The sequence below is a fragment of the Oryctolagus cuniculus genome, chromosome 17, assembly GCF_051225735.1.
Source record: "Oryctolagus cuniculus isolate XC-2025 breed Fujian yellow rabbit chromosome 17, ASM5122573v1, whole genome shotgun sequence".
NCBI lineage: Eukaryota > Metazoa > Chordata > Mammalia > Lagomorpha > Leporidae > Oryctolagus > Oryctolagus cuniculus.
This window is the reverse complement of record NC_142883.1, coordinates 15,241,644-15,257,098: the sequence shown is the minus strand read 5'-3', so window position 1 is coordinate 15,257,098 and position 15,455 is coordinate 15,241,644. Positions and strand designations below refer to the sequence as shown.

At 43.1% G+C, this 15,455-nt stretch overlaps 1 protein-coding gene across 23 annotated transcripts in view; it reads left to right on the top strand.

Annotated features, from left to right (window-relative positions):
- The window catches only part of TANC2 (tetratricopeptide repeat, ankyrin repeat and coiled-coil containing 2), a 439,275-nt gene that overhangs the window by 364,297 nt on the left and 59,523 nt on the right, over window positions 1–15,455 (top strand). For 22 of the 23 annotated variants that reach the window (XR_007911352.3, XM_051825098.3, XM_051825097.3 and 19 more), the window contains one exon: window positions 2,156–2,763. Coding sequence is in view for 22 of the 23 variants with exons in the window: in XM_051825098.3 (XP_051681058.1) it covers window positions 2,156–2,763 (608 nt within the window). In the remaining variant the exon portion in view is untranslated. The remainder of the gene's footprint in view (window positions 1–2,155; window positions 2,764–15,455) is intronic. The other variant, XM_089316841.1, reaches the window with a different exon arrangement.

Below are 15,455 nucleotides of genomic sequence, written 5' to 3'. Positions count from 1 at the left end.
TTACCAAGTGTGTGCTTAGGCGATGTTCTCTTCATACAGATTTTCACATAATGCCATGTACAGTCTCAGAAGAAATTTTGAGCTTGAAACTTTTGATTTTTCACCAATACCAAAGAACAGAAAAATACAATACATATTCATCTACAAAGTCCCTATTTTAGTACTTTCACGGACAGAGATTTATAGTAGCTTTCCAAATACTTCACTTCACTTATTTAAACTAAAAATTTTTAAATTTACTTTATTTTAGCTCTGACATTAAAATAATTCATAGTTTTTTTTAAAGCATGTACCCTCATGTGTAATCAGTCATATAATTTCCACGAATGTTTCTGAAGTGCTTGATCATGTCAGGCACTTTTCTATGGGCTACAGATTCAATAATGCACAAGATACCCTGCCCTCATAAAGCCTGTATTATAATAAGGAAAACAAATAAGTAAAAAATTAAACATATACTAAAATTACAAGTATATTAAGTGCTGTGAGGAAAATTAAAATAGGATAAAGGGATAAATGGAGAAGGTGGTTGTTTTAGTTAGGGTAGATAGGAAAGTCCCCTCCAAAGAGCCTCATAAAGTGTGCATGGCTACTATGTAAGTAATAAGATATAGGGACTCAAGAATGGATGCAGAAGTACAGGTAAAAGTGATAGTGGCTTAAGCTGGAATCCATAGAAAGTTGTCATATTTGGAATATATTTTGAAGGAAAGTCATAAGGACTTGAAGCCTGAGTTTTTTGGTGAGAAAGCAAGTGAATGCTAGTTCAAGGGAAAAAAAAGCTTGCAGATACCTCTGAGGAGTTGGTGGTAGGTCCAGTGGTAATGCCATTTAGTAAGACAATAATGGTTTTGGTAGGGGACAGAATTTAGTAGTTCTGATTTGGTCACATTAAGTTTGTCTATGAAATATCGGTGTGTCACAGTTGAATAGACAGAGATAGAAGATGGGAACTCAGAGGAGATGGCTAAGCTGAAAACAGTTGGACGCCATCCACCTATACATGATATTTAGAACCACCTGCACGAAAACTGTTCAAGGGAATGAGAATGGCTAGACAAGAGAAGAGAATAGAGATCCAAGCCCCGAGCAGACTGGGAAATGAAAGAGAAGCCAACAAAAAAGGATAGGTAAAGGTGACCAATTTGCTAAGAGAAAAATCGAAGGAACATACTGTGGAAGCAGGATGCAGAAAGTGACGCCCCCAAAACAGATACAGAAAGATGTGATCAGCTGTGTCAGACACTACTGCGAGGCTGAGGAAGATGAGAATTTAAACTTGGTTTTTGGATTTGGCAAGATGAAGATTACTGATAACCTTGAAAAGAACCATTTCAGCGCAGTGGTTGGTTGAAGCTTGACTGGAGCAAATGGAGACTAGGATTGGAAGAGAGGAATTAGAGATAGTAGAGAAAACTTTCCTCTGAAATTTTACTAAAAATAAGACAGATACAGGATGGTAGCTGGAAGGAAGAGTGTAATGATGTGTATGTATCTGTAGTCCAACTGAGAAGAAAAATTGATGCAGAAGAGAGTGAGTATTTAAATGAGCAAAGTCTATAAGTAGATAAGAAAGGATGGAATCCAGTGTGTAAGAGTTGTCACAAAGCCTATCACCTTTCCCCAATATAGTTTCCAAGCAGATCACCAAGGTACCAAGCTGCCTACTATTTAGAAGTGTCCCGCTTGGCATCTCCAGAAGGCTTGTGTTAAAATGTAGTAATCTTATTGGAAGGGTTAGAGAGCCACATTTTTATATGGCATTATTTGAACCCTTCAATATTTCTCACACTGAATTGTAATTTGGTGTTATACCATGGTTTTTATACCGAGGAGAATTACAACAAAGGAAATATATAGCACTCCATTTCCTATATGAGTGTTGTTTAGAATATTGACTGAGAAGTTACTCCTAAAATACCCTTTACAAAGACCCATTTAAATAATAATCTAAAGTGCCAGTATTGGGAAAAATTGTATCTTTACTGTGCAACTAAATCATTTTAATCTGTGGCTACTAATACCTGATCACGTTTCCCTCTTTCCTTTGGCCCCTCAGAAGTTGAGGATAAATTTGTGGACCTCATGGTCTATCACAAGAGTTAGGGGAAACTGAAGGTCTTTCTGTCTCTCTCTCTTTCTCCATCTGTTTTAGGAAATTACCAAGCTGCTGCCTTTCCATAGGATTTTTTTGGATCGACTAGAAGAGAATGAAGCCATAGACCAGGACCTGCAGGCTTACATCCTGCACCGGATCCACAGCAGCTCAGAGATCCAGAATAACATTTCACTTAATGGCAAAATGGACAATACTGCATTTGGCAAGCTGAGTTCTCATCTCAAGACCCTAAGTCAAGGGTCCTATCTATACCTGAAACTCACATTTGACCTCATAGAGAAAGGCTATCTAGTGCTAAAGAGCTCTAGCTACAAAGTAGTTCCTGTTTCACTCTCCGAGGTTTATTTACTCCAGTGCAATATGAAGTTCCCAACCCAGTCTTCCTTTGACCGGGTGATGCCTCTTCTGAATGTGGCAGTGGCCTCTCTGCACCCACTGACTGATGAGCATATCTTCCAGGCCATTAATGCCGGTAGCATTGAAGGCACATTAGAATGGGAGGATTTTCAGCAGAGAATGGAGAACCTCTCCATGTTCCTAATCAAGCGCAGAGACATGACCCGTATGTTTGTACATCCGTCTTTTCGAGAGTGGCTTATCTGGAGAGAAGAAGGAGAGAAAACCAAATTTCTCTGTGATCCCAGGTAAGACATAGATCTGTGATGAGCAATTCTGAGCCTGTTTGTATGTATTGCATAGGACATGGGTATTTAAAAAGTGAGATGTGCTCCTCAAGGAAAATTTTACACAGAGGAGACACCATGTCTGTTTCTTCTCAAGGCAAGGCTATGATGAAGCTAATTTGTTTTCACACAATGTTTTTTCCTAAAGCTCTGTGTCTATATAGATATCTAGAATGCTGCCCTGCATGCCTGGGTTTTCCTAAATAATGTTCACTGATCCCACTAGGGAGTACAGGCTATCATTTAGCCATTGAACAGACCTGAGTGTTTCTCAGATAGGAAATAAGAATTAATCCATTGTTCATCTCTCAACTTAGAGCAGAATCATTTAAACATTGTTTTTGCTTTTTGTGAAGTTTTACTGTCATTTAACTTACCAGTGATAGGCTGGGCATTTGGCCCAGTGGTTAAGATACCGAAGCCAGCGCCCCACGTTGGAGTGCCTGGGTTAGATACTGGGCTTCTGACTCCAGTTTCCTACTAACGAGAGCCCTGGGAGGCAGTGGTGATGGCTCAAGGTGGGAGACCTGGAGTGTATTCCTAGCTCCCAGCTTCATCCCAGCCCTGTGTCATCCACTATGGGTATTCAGGGTGTAAATCAGTAAATGAGAGCTCGCTGTCTTTCTAACTCTCAAATTCAAACACATACATTATTGTCATCATCATCAGTGACTTACTCTATTAAAGTCCAGCCAGTACTGAGATTTATACTGGAAATTATAATCTCAAACCTGACAGCTAAAAGATATTTGCAAAAGGGCAGGCAGTACAGTTGGTTTGGTTGGTTAAACCTCCTGGGACACTCGCATCCCATATCAGAGTGTTGGTTTGAGTCCCAACTACTCCACTTCATTCCAGCTTCCTGCTAGTGTGCCTAGAAAGGCAGTGGAGGCCGGCGCTGCGGCTCACTAGGCTAATCCTCCACCTTGCGGCGCCGGCACACCGGGTTCTAGTCCCTATTGGGGCGCCGGAGTCTGTCCCAGTTGCCCCTCTTCCAGGCCAGCTCTCTGCTGTGGCCTGGGAGTGCAGTGGAGGATGGCCCAGGTGCTTGGGCCCTGCACCCCATGGGAGACCAGGAGAAGTACCTGGCTCCTGCCATCAGATTAACGTGGTGCGCCGGCCGCGGCAGCCATTGGAGGGTGAACCAACGGCAAAGGAAGACCTTTGTCTCTGTCTCTCTCTCTCTCACTGTCCACTCTGCCTGTCGGAAGGAAGGAAGGAAGGGAGGGAGGGAGGGAGGGAGGGAGGGGATAACAGCCTAAATACTTGGGTCCTTGCCACCAGCATGGGAGAACCGAATGGAGTCCCTGGCTCCTGTTTGGACCTTACTAAGCCTGGCTGTTGAGGATAGAAGATATTTCTCTCTGTCACTCTCTTTCAAATAAAAATAACTAAATAAATGGTTTTAAGAGAGAGAGAGAGATTTGAAGAGGTCAGCTGGTCTAGCCACTGTGCCTTTAGATAAATAAGGTGTCATACCCTTTTATCCCCAAGTGCTCAATCACTTGCCCAAAGTTAGAGAGTTAATAAGTGGGAGAAGAGGGGAAGACTAGAACAGAGATTGCAGATATATGGTATATATAATCACTCCCCCATTCTTCACTCATGGCAGACATCACTAATTTAGGCTAGTGCTCTGTCGCAATGAGCTTGAACCTGACTTGGGAATCTTCCTCAGCTCAGTAAACCATACTGGATGTCAAACTGCTTCCCATTCTGTTAGGTTGGCATCCTGGTGGAGGTGTGCTGTCTGTTGTTCCACACTACCCTTTCAAAAGAATTATTCTTTTAATGAAGCTGGCATTTTCAAGAGCAGGTACATTACTGATTATACCAGCAACACAGCTGGCAAACGCAGAGCTTATTCTGGCTTAACAATAGCCAAAATTTGCTGTGACTCCTCAGGAAGACAAACTCTCTGGCCTTGCTGGGGTCTTATGACCTCTGTAACCATGTTCTTCACCAAGCCCTAATGAGACAACTGTGCTTGTGGGGAAGCTACTCAGCCTACTTCATGCTGATTCATTAGAAAAATTACTTCCAGCTCCTGGTGGAGATACCATTCAATAGATTTTGTGGTATTTACCTATGAAAAACTTTTAAAAGAGACAATATGGGGCTGGTAATGTGGCATAGCCAGTAAAACCACCACCTGCAGTGCTAGCATCCTATATCGCACAAGCCAGTTAAAGTCCTGGCTGTTCCACTTCTGTTCCAGCTCTCTACTATGGCCTGGAAAAGCAATGGAAGATGGCCCAAGTCCTTGGGCCCATGTATCCATGCGGGAGACCCAGAAGAAGCTGCTGGGTCCTGGCTTTGGATTGACCCAGCTCCGGCCTTTGTGGCCATTTGGGGAGTGAACCAGTGGGTGGAAGATTTCTCTCTCTTTCTTTGACTCTACCTCTCTGTAATTCTGCCTTCCAGATAAATAAATTTTTTTAAAAAAGGAAGAAATATGCTTTTCATTAGAAAAAAAAGAAGAAGAAGAAGCTGTATGGAAAGAACATGAACTTCTGTGTTAGATTATCTACATATAAATCCTATGTCATCTAGAAACTATGACCTTTGGGAAAAGTTGCATAATGATCCTGAGACAGGTTTTTTTTTTTTTTTTTTTTTTTTTTAATCTACGTAAAAGCAGTAATAGTGCCTTCCTCCTAGAGTTGGTGAGAATAAGTGAGATCATGTAGTATAATGCCAGGAATAGAACAAAGTACAAAGAAAGTGTTCCAATTACGTTCATTAGCTCCTTCCTTCCCTTTGCAGAAATAGACTCTTCAGATACGCCTTAACTAAATCCTGTGGCTGAGCAGATAGGCAGCCGCAGGCTCTGCTGTTAGTGTTATTGGACACAGGATTTAACAAACAAATGAAAAAAGTAGGTCTCATATAAATTGTATGGCATTCCCAAAAGCGTTTTACTAAACAGTAGTCCCCTTTTGTCTATCAAGGATATATTCCAAGACCCCTAGAGAATGCCTGAAACCAAGGATAGTATCAAACCCTTTATATACTGCTTCTTCCCTCCCTCCCTTCCTCCCTCCCTCCCTCTCTCTCTCCCTCTCCCCCACCTCCTCCTCTTCACTTTCTCCCCCTCCCTCCCTCCCAACCTCCCTCCTCCCCCTCCCCCCTTTTCAGCTCTCTCTGTGTGTGTCTCCTTCTGTCTCTCTCACTTTTCAAAAAAACAAATTCATGCATATGTGAGATCTTCATCAAGTTCATGGAAAGTATATATTTCAAAAAAACAACAGATCTAAATTTTTTAAAGATTTATTTATTTATTTAAAAGGCAGAGTTACATAGAGAGAGAGTGTGTGCACTTTTCCATCCACTGTTTCACTCCCCAAGTGGCCCAGATAACCAGAGGTGGGACAGGCCAAAGCCAAGAGCCAAGAGCTTCATCCAGGTCTCCCAGATGCATGCAAGGGCCCAAGGACTTGGTCCATCCTCTGCTGCTTTCCCAGGTGCATCTACAGGGAGCTGGCCCAGAAGTGGAGCAGCCAACACTCAAACCTGCACCCACATGGGATGCTGGCGCTAAAGGCAGCAGCTTAAACTACTGTGCCACAGAGCCATCCCCACAGATCTCAAATTTTTTTGTACCAAAATAAGTTTACTGTTTAATTTCATGTTTTAAAAAATTTATTTTATTTATTTGAAAGGCAGAGTTACAGAAAGATTGAGAGAAATGGAGAGAGACGCCTTCCATCTACTGGTTCACTCCCTAAATGGCTGAGACTAGACCAAACTGAAACCAGGAGCTTCTTCTGGTCTCTCAAGTAGGTTCAAGGACCCAATCACTTGGGTTATTTTCTGCTGCTTTCCCAGGCACATTAACAGAGAGCTGGGTCAGAAGTGGAGCAGCCAGGACTCAAACTTGTGAACTGGTCCCCATATGGGATGCCAGCATCACAGGCAGCAATTTTACCTGCTACACCACAACACTGGCTCCTAATTCCATTTTTCCACTAACTTTTTGAACTTCTCTCATACAAACCTATAATAAAGTTTAATATGTAAATTAGGCAAAATAAACAACTAGCAACAGTAACTAATAATAGAGCAGTTATAACCATGTACTAAATAAAAGTTATGTGACTACTCATATAGTGTCTGACTGTCTCAAAATATCTTACTGTATTTTCACCTTTTCACTTAAAAGAAGCAGTTCATTGCTTTTTTTTTTTTTTTTTTTTTGGGCAAATTTAAATTGCCAGCGTCACTATTCTTGCACTTTGGGGCCATTATTAAGTAAAATACTAGTTACTGGAACACTAACACTGCACTACCTCAACAGTTGAACTGATAACCAGTAGAGCTACTAAGTGACTTATGGGTGGGTAGTATATACAATGTGGAACACTGGACAAAGGGATGATTCATGTCCCAGATGGGACAGCGCAGGATGACCTGAGATTTCATCACACTTCTCATACTCAGGAAAGTGTGCAATTTAAAACTTGTATATTGTTTTTTTCTGGAATTTTCCATTTGATATTTCCAGACTGCAGTTGCCCATGGGTAACTAAACCACAGAAAGTGAAACCAAGGGTACAGGGTTCTACTATAAATCCTATTAGTTCTGCTACTGCTCCTCACTACATAGGGTAGGCAGCCACCTGTTTAAGAAAGAGGCAGTTTTGGAATTGCCTAATAAACACTTTGATACCACTGCCAGCTGATCTGCTGTCCCATCTTGGGACATCTTACGGGACTGAAAGCTGAGGTCCAGTGCCGCCAGACCACCACTGAATTACCAGTGACCTTACAACAGATGAAATCATTAGGGGACCCCAAAAAATAAAGTGTGATTTCATGTGGGTATACAGGCGTGCCTTGTCGACATTGTTTATTAATTAGAAGCATAGCAGCAATGGCCAATAGACTGCGATAAGAGCAAACTCTTTCCCCCTTCAAATGCTGTAGAGCCTGCTGTCTGGTGATTGAATAACAGCTGCTGGGAGGGAGGGTGTCATCATATTTCATTTAATGGTAGAATAAAATTATAGACAGGACCAGAAGTTATCAAAGAAGCTTCCTTGGATTTTATGTCATTAGGAATTCAGCCTACTCCCCAGCATTGGCTAACACCAGCCTTGTTACTAATCTCAAGAGCCTGAGGCTCCCTGGGTCAGTGAGGTGGAAATGCACTAAAAAGTTAATGCTGCTGGCAAAGCCCAAGTTGTCCTTTCAAAGAAACCGGCTGCAGTTGCTTTCCATTTGAAGCAGGTCTGATTAGTAAGACTCTCTAAGCAGAGTTCTTGGGTTTTTTTATGACCCTCAACTTCCACTTCCTGTATATTGTTTCCCCCTTTTTATTATTTCCGAGTTTTTAAAAATAATTATTTTATTTACTTATTTATTTGAAAGGCAGAGAGAACTCTTATCCACTCTCATCACATTCACTCCTCAAATGCCTGCAACAATTAAGCTGGGCCAGACCAAAGCCAAGAGCTGGGTACTTAATTCAGGTCTCCCGTGTGGGTGGCAGGGACCCAACTACATGAGCCACCAACTGCTGCCTCTCAGGATGTACATTAGCAGGAAGCAGGAATTACACAGGAGCCAGGACTCAAACCCCAGGCGCTTGGATCAGGGATGTGGGCATCTTAACTACTCTGTGAAACCCTTGCTCCTGTTTCCCCCTTACTCCACTTTCTCTCCAGAGCATCTGTTAAATTTCAGTACATCAGGCCAGCGCCACGGCTCACTAGGCTAATCCTATGCCTGCAGCACCGGCACTCCAGGTTCTAGTCCCGGTCGGGGCGCCGGATTCTGTCCTGGTTGCTCCCTTTCCTGTCCAGCTCTCTGCTGTGGCCTGGGAGTGCAGTGGAGGATGGCCCAAGTCCTTGGTCCCTGCACCCTCATGAGAGACCAGGGGAAGCACCTGGCTCCTGGCTTCGGATCGGCGCAGTGCGCTGGCCGCAGCGACCATTGCAGGGTGAACCAACGGGAAAGGAACTCCTTTCTCTCTGTCTCTCTCACTGTCCACTCTGCTTGTCAAAAAAAAATTTTCAGTACATCAAAGGAAATAACTCAATGCCTCTAAATATCATAACAGCTAATGGGGCCAGCACTGTGGCACAGAGGGCTAAAGCTCCAACCTGCAGTGCCAGCATCCCATGTGGGCTCTGGTTCAAGTCCTAGCTGCTGCACTTCTGATCCAGCTCCCTGCTAATGCACCTGGGAAAGCAGCAGAGGATGGCTCAAGTCCTTGGGCCTCTGCCCCTACGTGGGAGTCACAGAAGAAGCTCCTAGCTCCTGGCTTCGGATTGGCTCAGCTTCAGCCATTGTAGCCATATGGGAATTGAACCAGAAGATGGAGGACCTCTCTCCTTCTCTGTCTCTTTCTCTCTCTGTAACTCTGTCTTTCAAATAAATAAATAAATCTTAAAAAATAGTAAATTTTAAAAATCACAACAGCTAAGTCAGTGCCTGACATCTATGTGTCAGGGGAGCTTTCAGAAACAACTTTTAGTTTATTTTCCTGGGCTTCCAACACTCAGTTGTTTAGTGTGAACTTATGACCTTATAGGGAATTGGATACAGACGTGTATATTCTGCTGGTGCTAGAAAGTAGTTGTTCTTTGTCAGAAACAGTTTGCCCAAGAGGTAGCTTTTACCCAAACTAAAGTCAGCAAAGCCAGAGCTCAGTGCTATAGCTATAGTGCTATAGTTTTGTTGACTTTAATATCAGACTACATTTTGTCTTAGAATGTGGACATGGAACTGAGATGCTAGAAAGAATGACTTAATGTTGCATAGACATATAATTGTCACAGAAAGAAATGAGTTTTAGTCTTTTCTTGAATTGGTAACAGGATGGGGTATGTGGGTTTGCCAACTTGAAAGCAAAGTATAACTAAAAAAAAAAAAAATCTTTCTTATTTATTTGAGACAGAAGGAGATAGCTAACATCTGCTTCTTTGCTTCCCGAATGTCCCCAACAGCTCAGACTGGGCTAGACCAAAACCAGGAATTGGGAATTTAATCCAGGTCTCCCATGTGGGTGGCAGGAACCCAATTACTTGAGCCATCACCTGCTGCCTCCCAGGGTCCACATTAGCAGGAAAACTGGAATCAGGAACCAGAACTGGGTATTAAATCCCAGTATTCCAATATGGAACATGGGCATTTAAAAAAAAAAAAGATTTATTTATTTGAAAGGCAGAGTTACAGAGAGGCAGAAGCAGAGAGAGAGGGAGAGGTCTTCCATCTGCTGGTTCACTCCTCAGTTGGCTGCCATGGCTGGAGCTGTGCTGTTCCTAAGCCAGGATCCAGGACCTCCTTCTGGGTTTCCCATGCGGGTGCAGGGACCCAAGGACTTGGGCCATCTTCCATCTTCTACTGCTTTCCCAGGCCATCTCAGAGAGCTGGAGCAGAAGTGGAGCAGCTGGGACTTCAACTGGCACCCATATGGGATGTTGGCACTGCAGGTGATGGCTTTACCTGGTACGCCACAGTGACAGCCCCGAACATGGGCATCTTTTTTTTTATTTAATAAATATAAATTTCAAAAGTACAACTTTTGGAGTATAGCGGTTTTTCCCCCCATAACCACCCTCCCACCTGCAAACCATCCCATCTCCTACTCCCTCTCCCACCCCATTCTTCATTAAGATTCATTTTTAATTATCTTTATATACAGAAGATCAACTCTATACTGAGTAAAGATTTCAACAGTTTGCACCCAAACAGACACAGAAAGTATAAAGTACTGTTTGAAGATTAGTTTTACTGTTAATTCTCATAGTATACCACATTAAGGACAGAGGTCCTACATGGGGAGCAAGTGCACAGTGACTCCTGTTGTTGAGTTAACAATGAACATGGGCATCTTTAACCAGCATCTGAACTGCCATACTGAACCCTTTTTTTAAAAAAATTACTTTTATTTTCATTTATTTCATTTTACTTGAAAGAGAGACAGAGACAGATTTTCCATCAACTGGTTCACTCCCCAAATGCCTACAACACCCAGGACTAGGCCAGGCCAAGCCAAATCTAGCAGCCAGGAACTCAATCCAGGTTTCCCAGATGGGTGTCAAACCCGAATACTTAAGCCATTGTCTGTTGCCTCCCAGGATGCACATTAGCCAGAAGCTGGATCAGAAGTGAAGGAACTCAGACACAAAACAGACACTCAGATTTAGGGTGTGGGCATCCCCCAACAGTGGCTTACCCACTGTGCCAAACACTCCCCTATTGATTTTTTTTATTAAGAGTCTTTTTTTTTTTTTTTTTTTTTTGACAGGCAGAGTGGACAGTGAGAGAGAGAGACAGAGAGAAAGGTCTTCCTTTGCCGTTGGTTCACCCTCCAATGGCCGCCGCGGCTGGCGCGCTGCGGCCGGCGCACCGCGCTGATCCGATGGCAGGAGCCAGGAGCCAGGTGCTTTTCCTGGTCTCCCATGGGGTGCAGGGCCCAAGCACCTGGGCCATCCTCCACTACACTCCCTGGCCACAGCAGAGAGCTGGCCTGGAAGAGGGGCAACCGGGACAGAATCCGGCACCCCAACCGGGACTAGAACCCGGTGTGCCGGCGCCGCTAGGCGGAGGATTAGCCTAGTGAGCCGCGGCGCCGGCCTATTAAGAGTCTTTGACATCAAAAGATTTTGTGTTTATATTCCAGGTATAAGTATGCCCTGTGAAGCACTCACAAGCCTTCGACCTCACCACTGTATTCTGCTTTCAGTTCCCTACTGTTTACCACTGTCGTACTCTATCATACCCTGAACTTAATCTGCCCTGTGCTGTATTCCCCTGAGCACTGTGAGCTATCAGATCCACTCACTAATCTAGTGAACTAATCCCTGCCTATGCTGGTAGGGACAGAGCAGATTCGTTTGAGGCAACTTGTACATTGTACATAAAGCATTCGAGAGAAATCAGTTCCAGCCTTTGTTATCCAACCTATTGGTGACTTTGATAGTGGAAATTTAGGGCTGATGGAGAAGGCCGTGGAGGGCCTACCTATCACTATGAGAATAGTTGAGTACCTACTTGATTATTTAAGACCAGAATCAATTGTGTATGATAAATGTTTTGTTGAGATTTTTCCTAATTTATGTGGCCATATGTTAGTGAATTACATATTAGAGACCAAGTATTCCAAAATCTCTGTCACATACTAGGATATCAAAAAAGAGACAGTTTGGCTGGTACTGCGGCTCACTAGGCTAATCCTACGCCTCCGGCGCCGGCACACCGGGTTCTAGTCCCAGTCAGGGTGCCGGATTCTGTCCTGGTTGCTCTTCTTCCTGTCCAGCTCTCTGCTGTGGCCCGGGAGTGCAGTGGAGGATGGCCCAAGTGCTTGGGCCCTGCACCCGCATGGGAGACCAGGAGGGGCACCTGGCTCCTGGCTTTGGATCTGGTACAAGAAGAGACAATGTACATTGGGAGTGTGAGTTAACAAAGCAACAAATAATACAGATATCTTTTCTACCACATGATGTTGGATGGGTTATGTGGCAAGTCTGGAGGGATGCTTCCTTTTAGGAGGTTCCTTTCTGATTCAAGAGAAGTGATTGATGATGATAGCTGAGGGTACACACTAATTCATAAATGCCCCTAGAAGAGTTGGTCTTTATGGACTAACCATGTTTGTGTTGTATCCATGCGATTAGTGGTATTTCTTAGAAACTAGAGAATCTTCAAATGTCTGATTCTTCCTAAGACTGAATTCTAGCATCTTGCTCGGGCCCGTGGCCTCTAAGCTGACGTTGGTTTGTTCATCTGGTGTTCTATAACATGGCATGATGGTTGTCATAAAGCTGGGAATGGAGTCAGATCTGGAAGGTGAAATGGAACTTCAGTCGTTCTCCATCTTCTAGTAGAAGGGGATTGACACAGGATTTTGGTCATAGTTCAAATAGCACACGTCCTTGACAATGATTCAATAGGGTTATCTAATTTAGAGCCTTTATTCTCTCATAAATTATTTTTTCATGTTCTCAAAATTCTTTCATCTTAGATTTTTTTTAAAAAAAGGTTAATTTTATGCTCTTTTTTGCTTTACCTTGATTAAGCTTTGAAAAGCCTTTCTGAGGAACTTACTCTGACAATTAATTTTAAGGCATTAGGGTTAGGGTTAGGGTTAGGGTTAGGGTGCGCCGGCTGCAACGGCCATTGGGGGGGTGAACCAATGGAAAAGGAAGACCTTTCTCTCTGTCTCTCTCTCTCTCACTGTCCACTCTGCCTGTCCAAAAAAAAAAAAAAAAAAAGAGAGAGAGAGAGAGACAGTCTAAGGGAAAAGGAGGACCTCCTTCCCTAAATGGAAATTAACTATTCCAGTGGCCTGTATAACTTTGCTTTTTGTAGAATGGATCTGAAATTATCACAAAATGATGAATTACACGCTGTGGTGATTTTACTTGGTTTGTTTGATTTTATTTATTTATTTATTTATTTATTTTATCCAAGCATTAGCCTCCAGTAGTATGACATTTAACCCTACCCTCGCTGTAAAACAAACTCAGGTCACTGCTCCTGATAGCTATTGTAGCTTCCTGTAATAAACTCTTTAAGTTGGGGGATTGGTTCTGCTTTCTAAAAGCATTAGGAGAAAATTCAGGGAAATGATGAGGCATGGGAAGAAAAAAGGATGGCTCCTGGGACTTAATCAGCCCTTAGGAAGAATGGCAGCATTAAAGCAAAAGAAAGGTATACCAGTATCTTTTACTGAAACAACTATTATTAGTTGACGTTAACTCACTGGAAACCTAGCTTTTTAATCACTTTTCAGGGTCTGTATTTCTTTCACTTCTAATACTTTTTTGTCTACAACTAAGTGGAAATCAGTCTTCTAATGTCAAGGTTTAGATGTATGATTTCCAGGAAGAGATGTCATTTATCTGAAATATTGGATATTTAATTTTCCAATGAATATTTGTTCCATATTTTTTTTTAATTTTTTGACAGGCAGAGTGGACAGTGAGAGAGAGAGACAGAGAGAAAGGTCTTTCTTTGCCGTTGGTTCACCCTCCAATGGCCGCCGCGGCCGGCGTGCTGTGGCCGGCGCACCGTGCTGATCCGATGGCAGGAGCCAGGAGCCAGGTGCTTTTCCTGGTCTCCCATGGAGTGCAGGGCCCAAGCACCTGGGCCATCCTCCACTACACTCCCTGGCCACAGCAGAGAGCTGGCCTGGAAGAGGGGCAACCGGGACAGACTCCGGCGCCCCAACCAGGACTAGAACCCGGTGTGCCGGCGCTGCTAGGCGGAGGATTAGCCTAGTGAGCCGCGGCGCCGGCCCTGTTCCATATTTTTTAATCTGGCTTCTGACCTTCTGTTCACATCAAGAAGTTTAAGACTCACATCCATAGTTTCTGCCTAGTGACCCAAAGTCATGGTTTTGTGATGTTATACAAGGGAGAAATTACATGAAATCTGAAGTGTATTTTGGAATATGTCCAGTTTGCCAATGGATGAATGTTTTTCAACATTACAAATTTGTTTTCTCCCAGCAGAAATCATGGAATCTACACCTATTAGTGAAATGGGCAAACTATCCCCATCTTTAAAACAGCCAAATAAGCAGAAGATGTGCTGAAACAACACTTTTCTTTTTCCTTTGCTAATCCAAACTGAAACTTGGAGGAAGCTATAAAGCAGCATTCTTCCCAGGGGCAGCGTGTGATGCAGCAGGTTAAGCTACTGCTTATTACTCTGCATAATACTGTGGCATCTCATATCAGAGTGCTGATTCAAGGTCCAGCTTCTCTGCTTCCTATCCAGCTTCCTGCTAATGTGCCTGGAAAGGCAGCAGATGATGACCCAAGTGCTTGGGCCCCTGCCAGCCATGTGGAGAACAGCATGGAGTTACTGGCTGCAGGCTTCAATCTGGCCCAGGCCTGACTGTTGTAGCTATTTGGGGAATGAACCAGTAAATGGGAGATCGCTCTCTCTCTCTCTCTCTCTCTCTCTCTCTCTTTCTCTCTTTCTCACTGTGTGCATGTGTGTGTGTCTCCCTCTCTCTATGTTGCTCTCTCTTTCAAATAAATAAATAATCTTTGGAGAAAAAAAAAATTCTTCTCCACGCCCAGCTTAAACTAAAAGCTACTTGTTACTGTCATAAAAACTCATGAGAAATTTGCTGTCAGTACATATACAGAGAAATAGTTCTGCTTATAAGATGGAGAGAGTGTCATTTTATGACTTGGCAAGCATTAATGCTTAGCATTTATTCATTCAGGAAACATTTAAGCAGGAGAGCCAATTAATAAAGACACAAAAGAGACTTGCATTCTTCTGTGGTGTTTGATTTTGCCACAAAAGGCAATACTTTATATGCCTAAATATACATAATAGCCTTTTTTAAAGTAGGCATATTAAGTATAACAAATATAGTTCAAGTAAGTTCATCTAAAATGCTCAAAATGGAGAAGTAAGGCAAATGATTAGGGAAAGTTTGGGTATGGAAAGGACCATAGAAAGCTGTGCCTAATTTGTTCTCCAGTTGGTGAGTTTCTGAAGCAACACTGACTGAATCAAAGGTAAGAATCCCACAGGTGTTCCTAGGTTGTCAAACCAAGACTAAAGGCAGAGCAGTCAGAAGGAGTTATTGTCAGCTTACTGGGGACCTGTCAGCACATCTGTTTGTGAATAGAGTTCACTTAGCCGTCTCTAGAGACTTTTAAAAACAGAGCTCCCCATGTAGT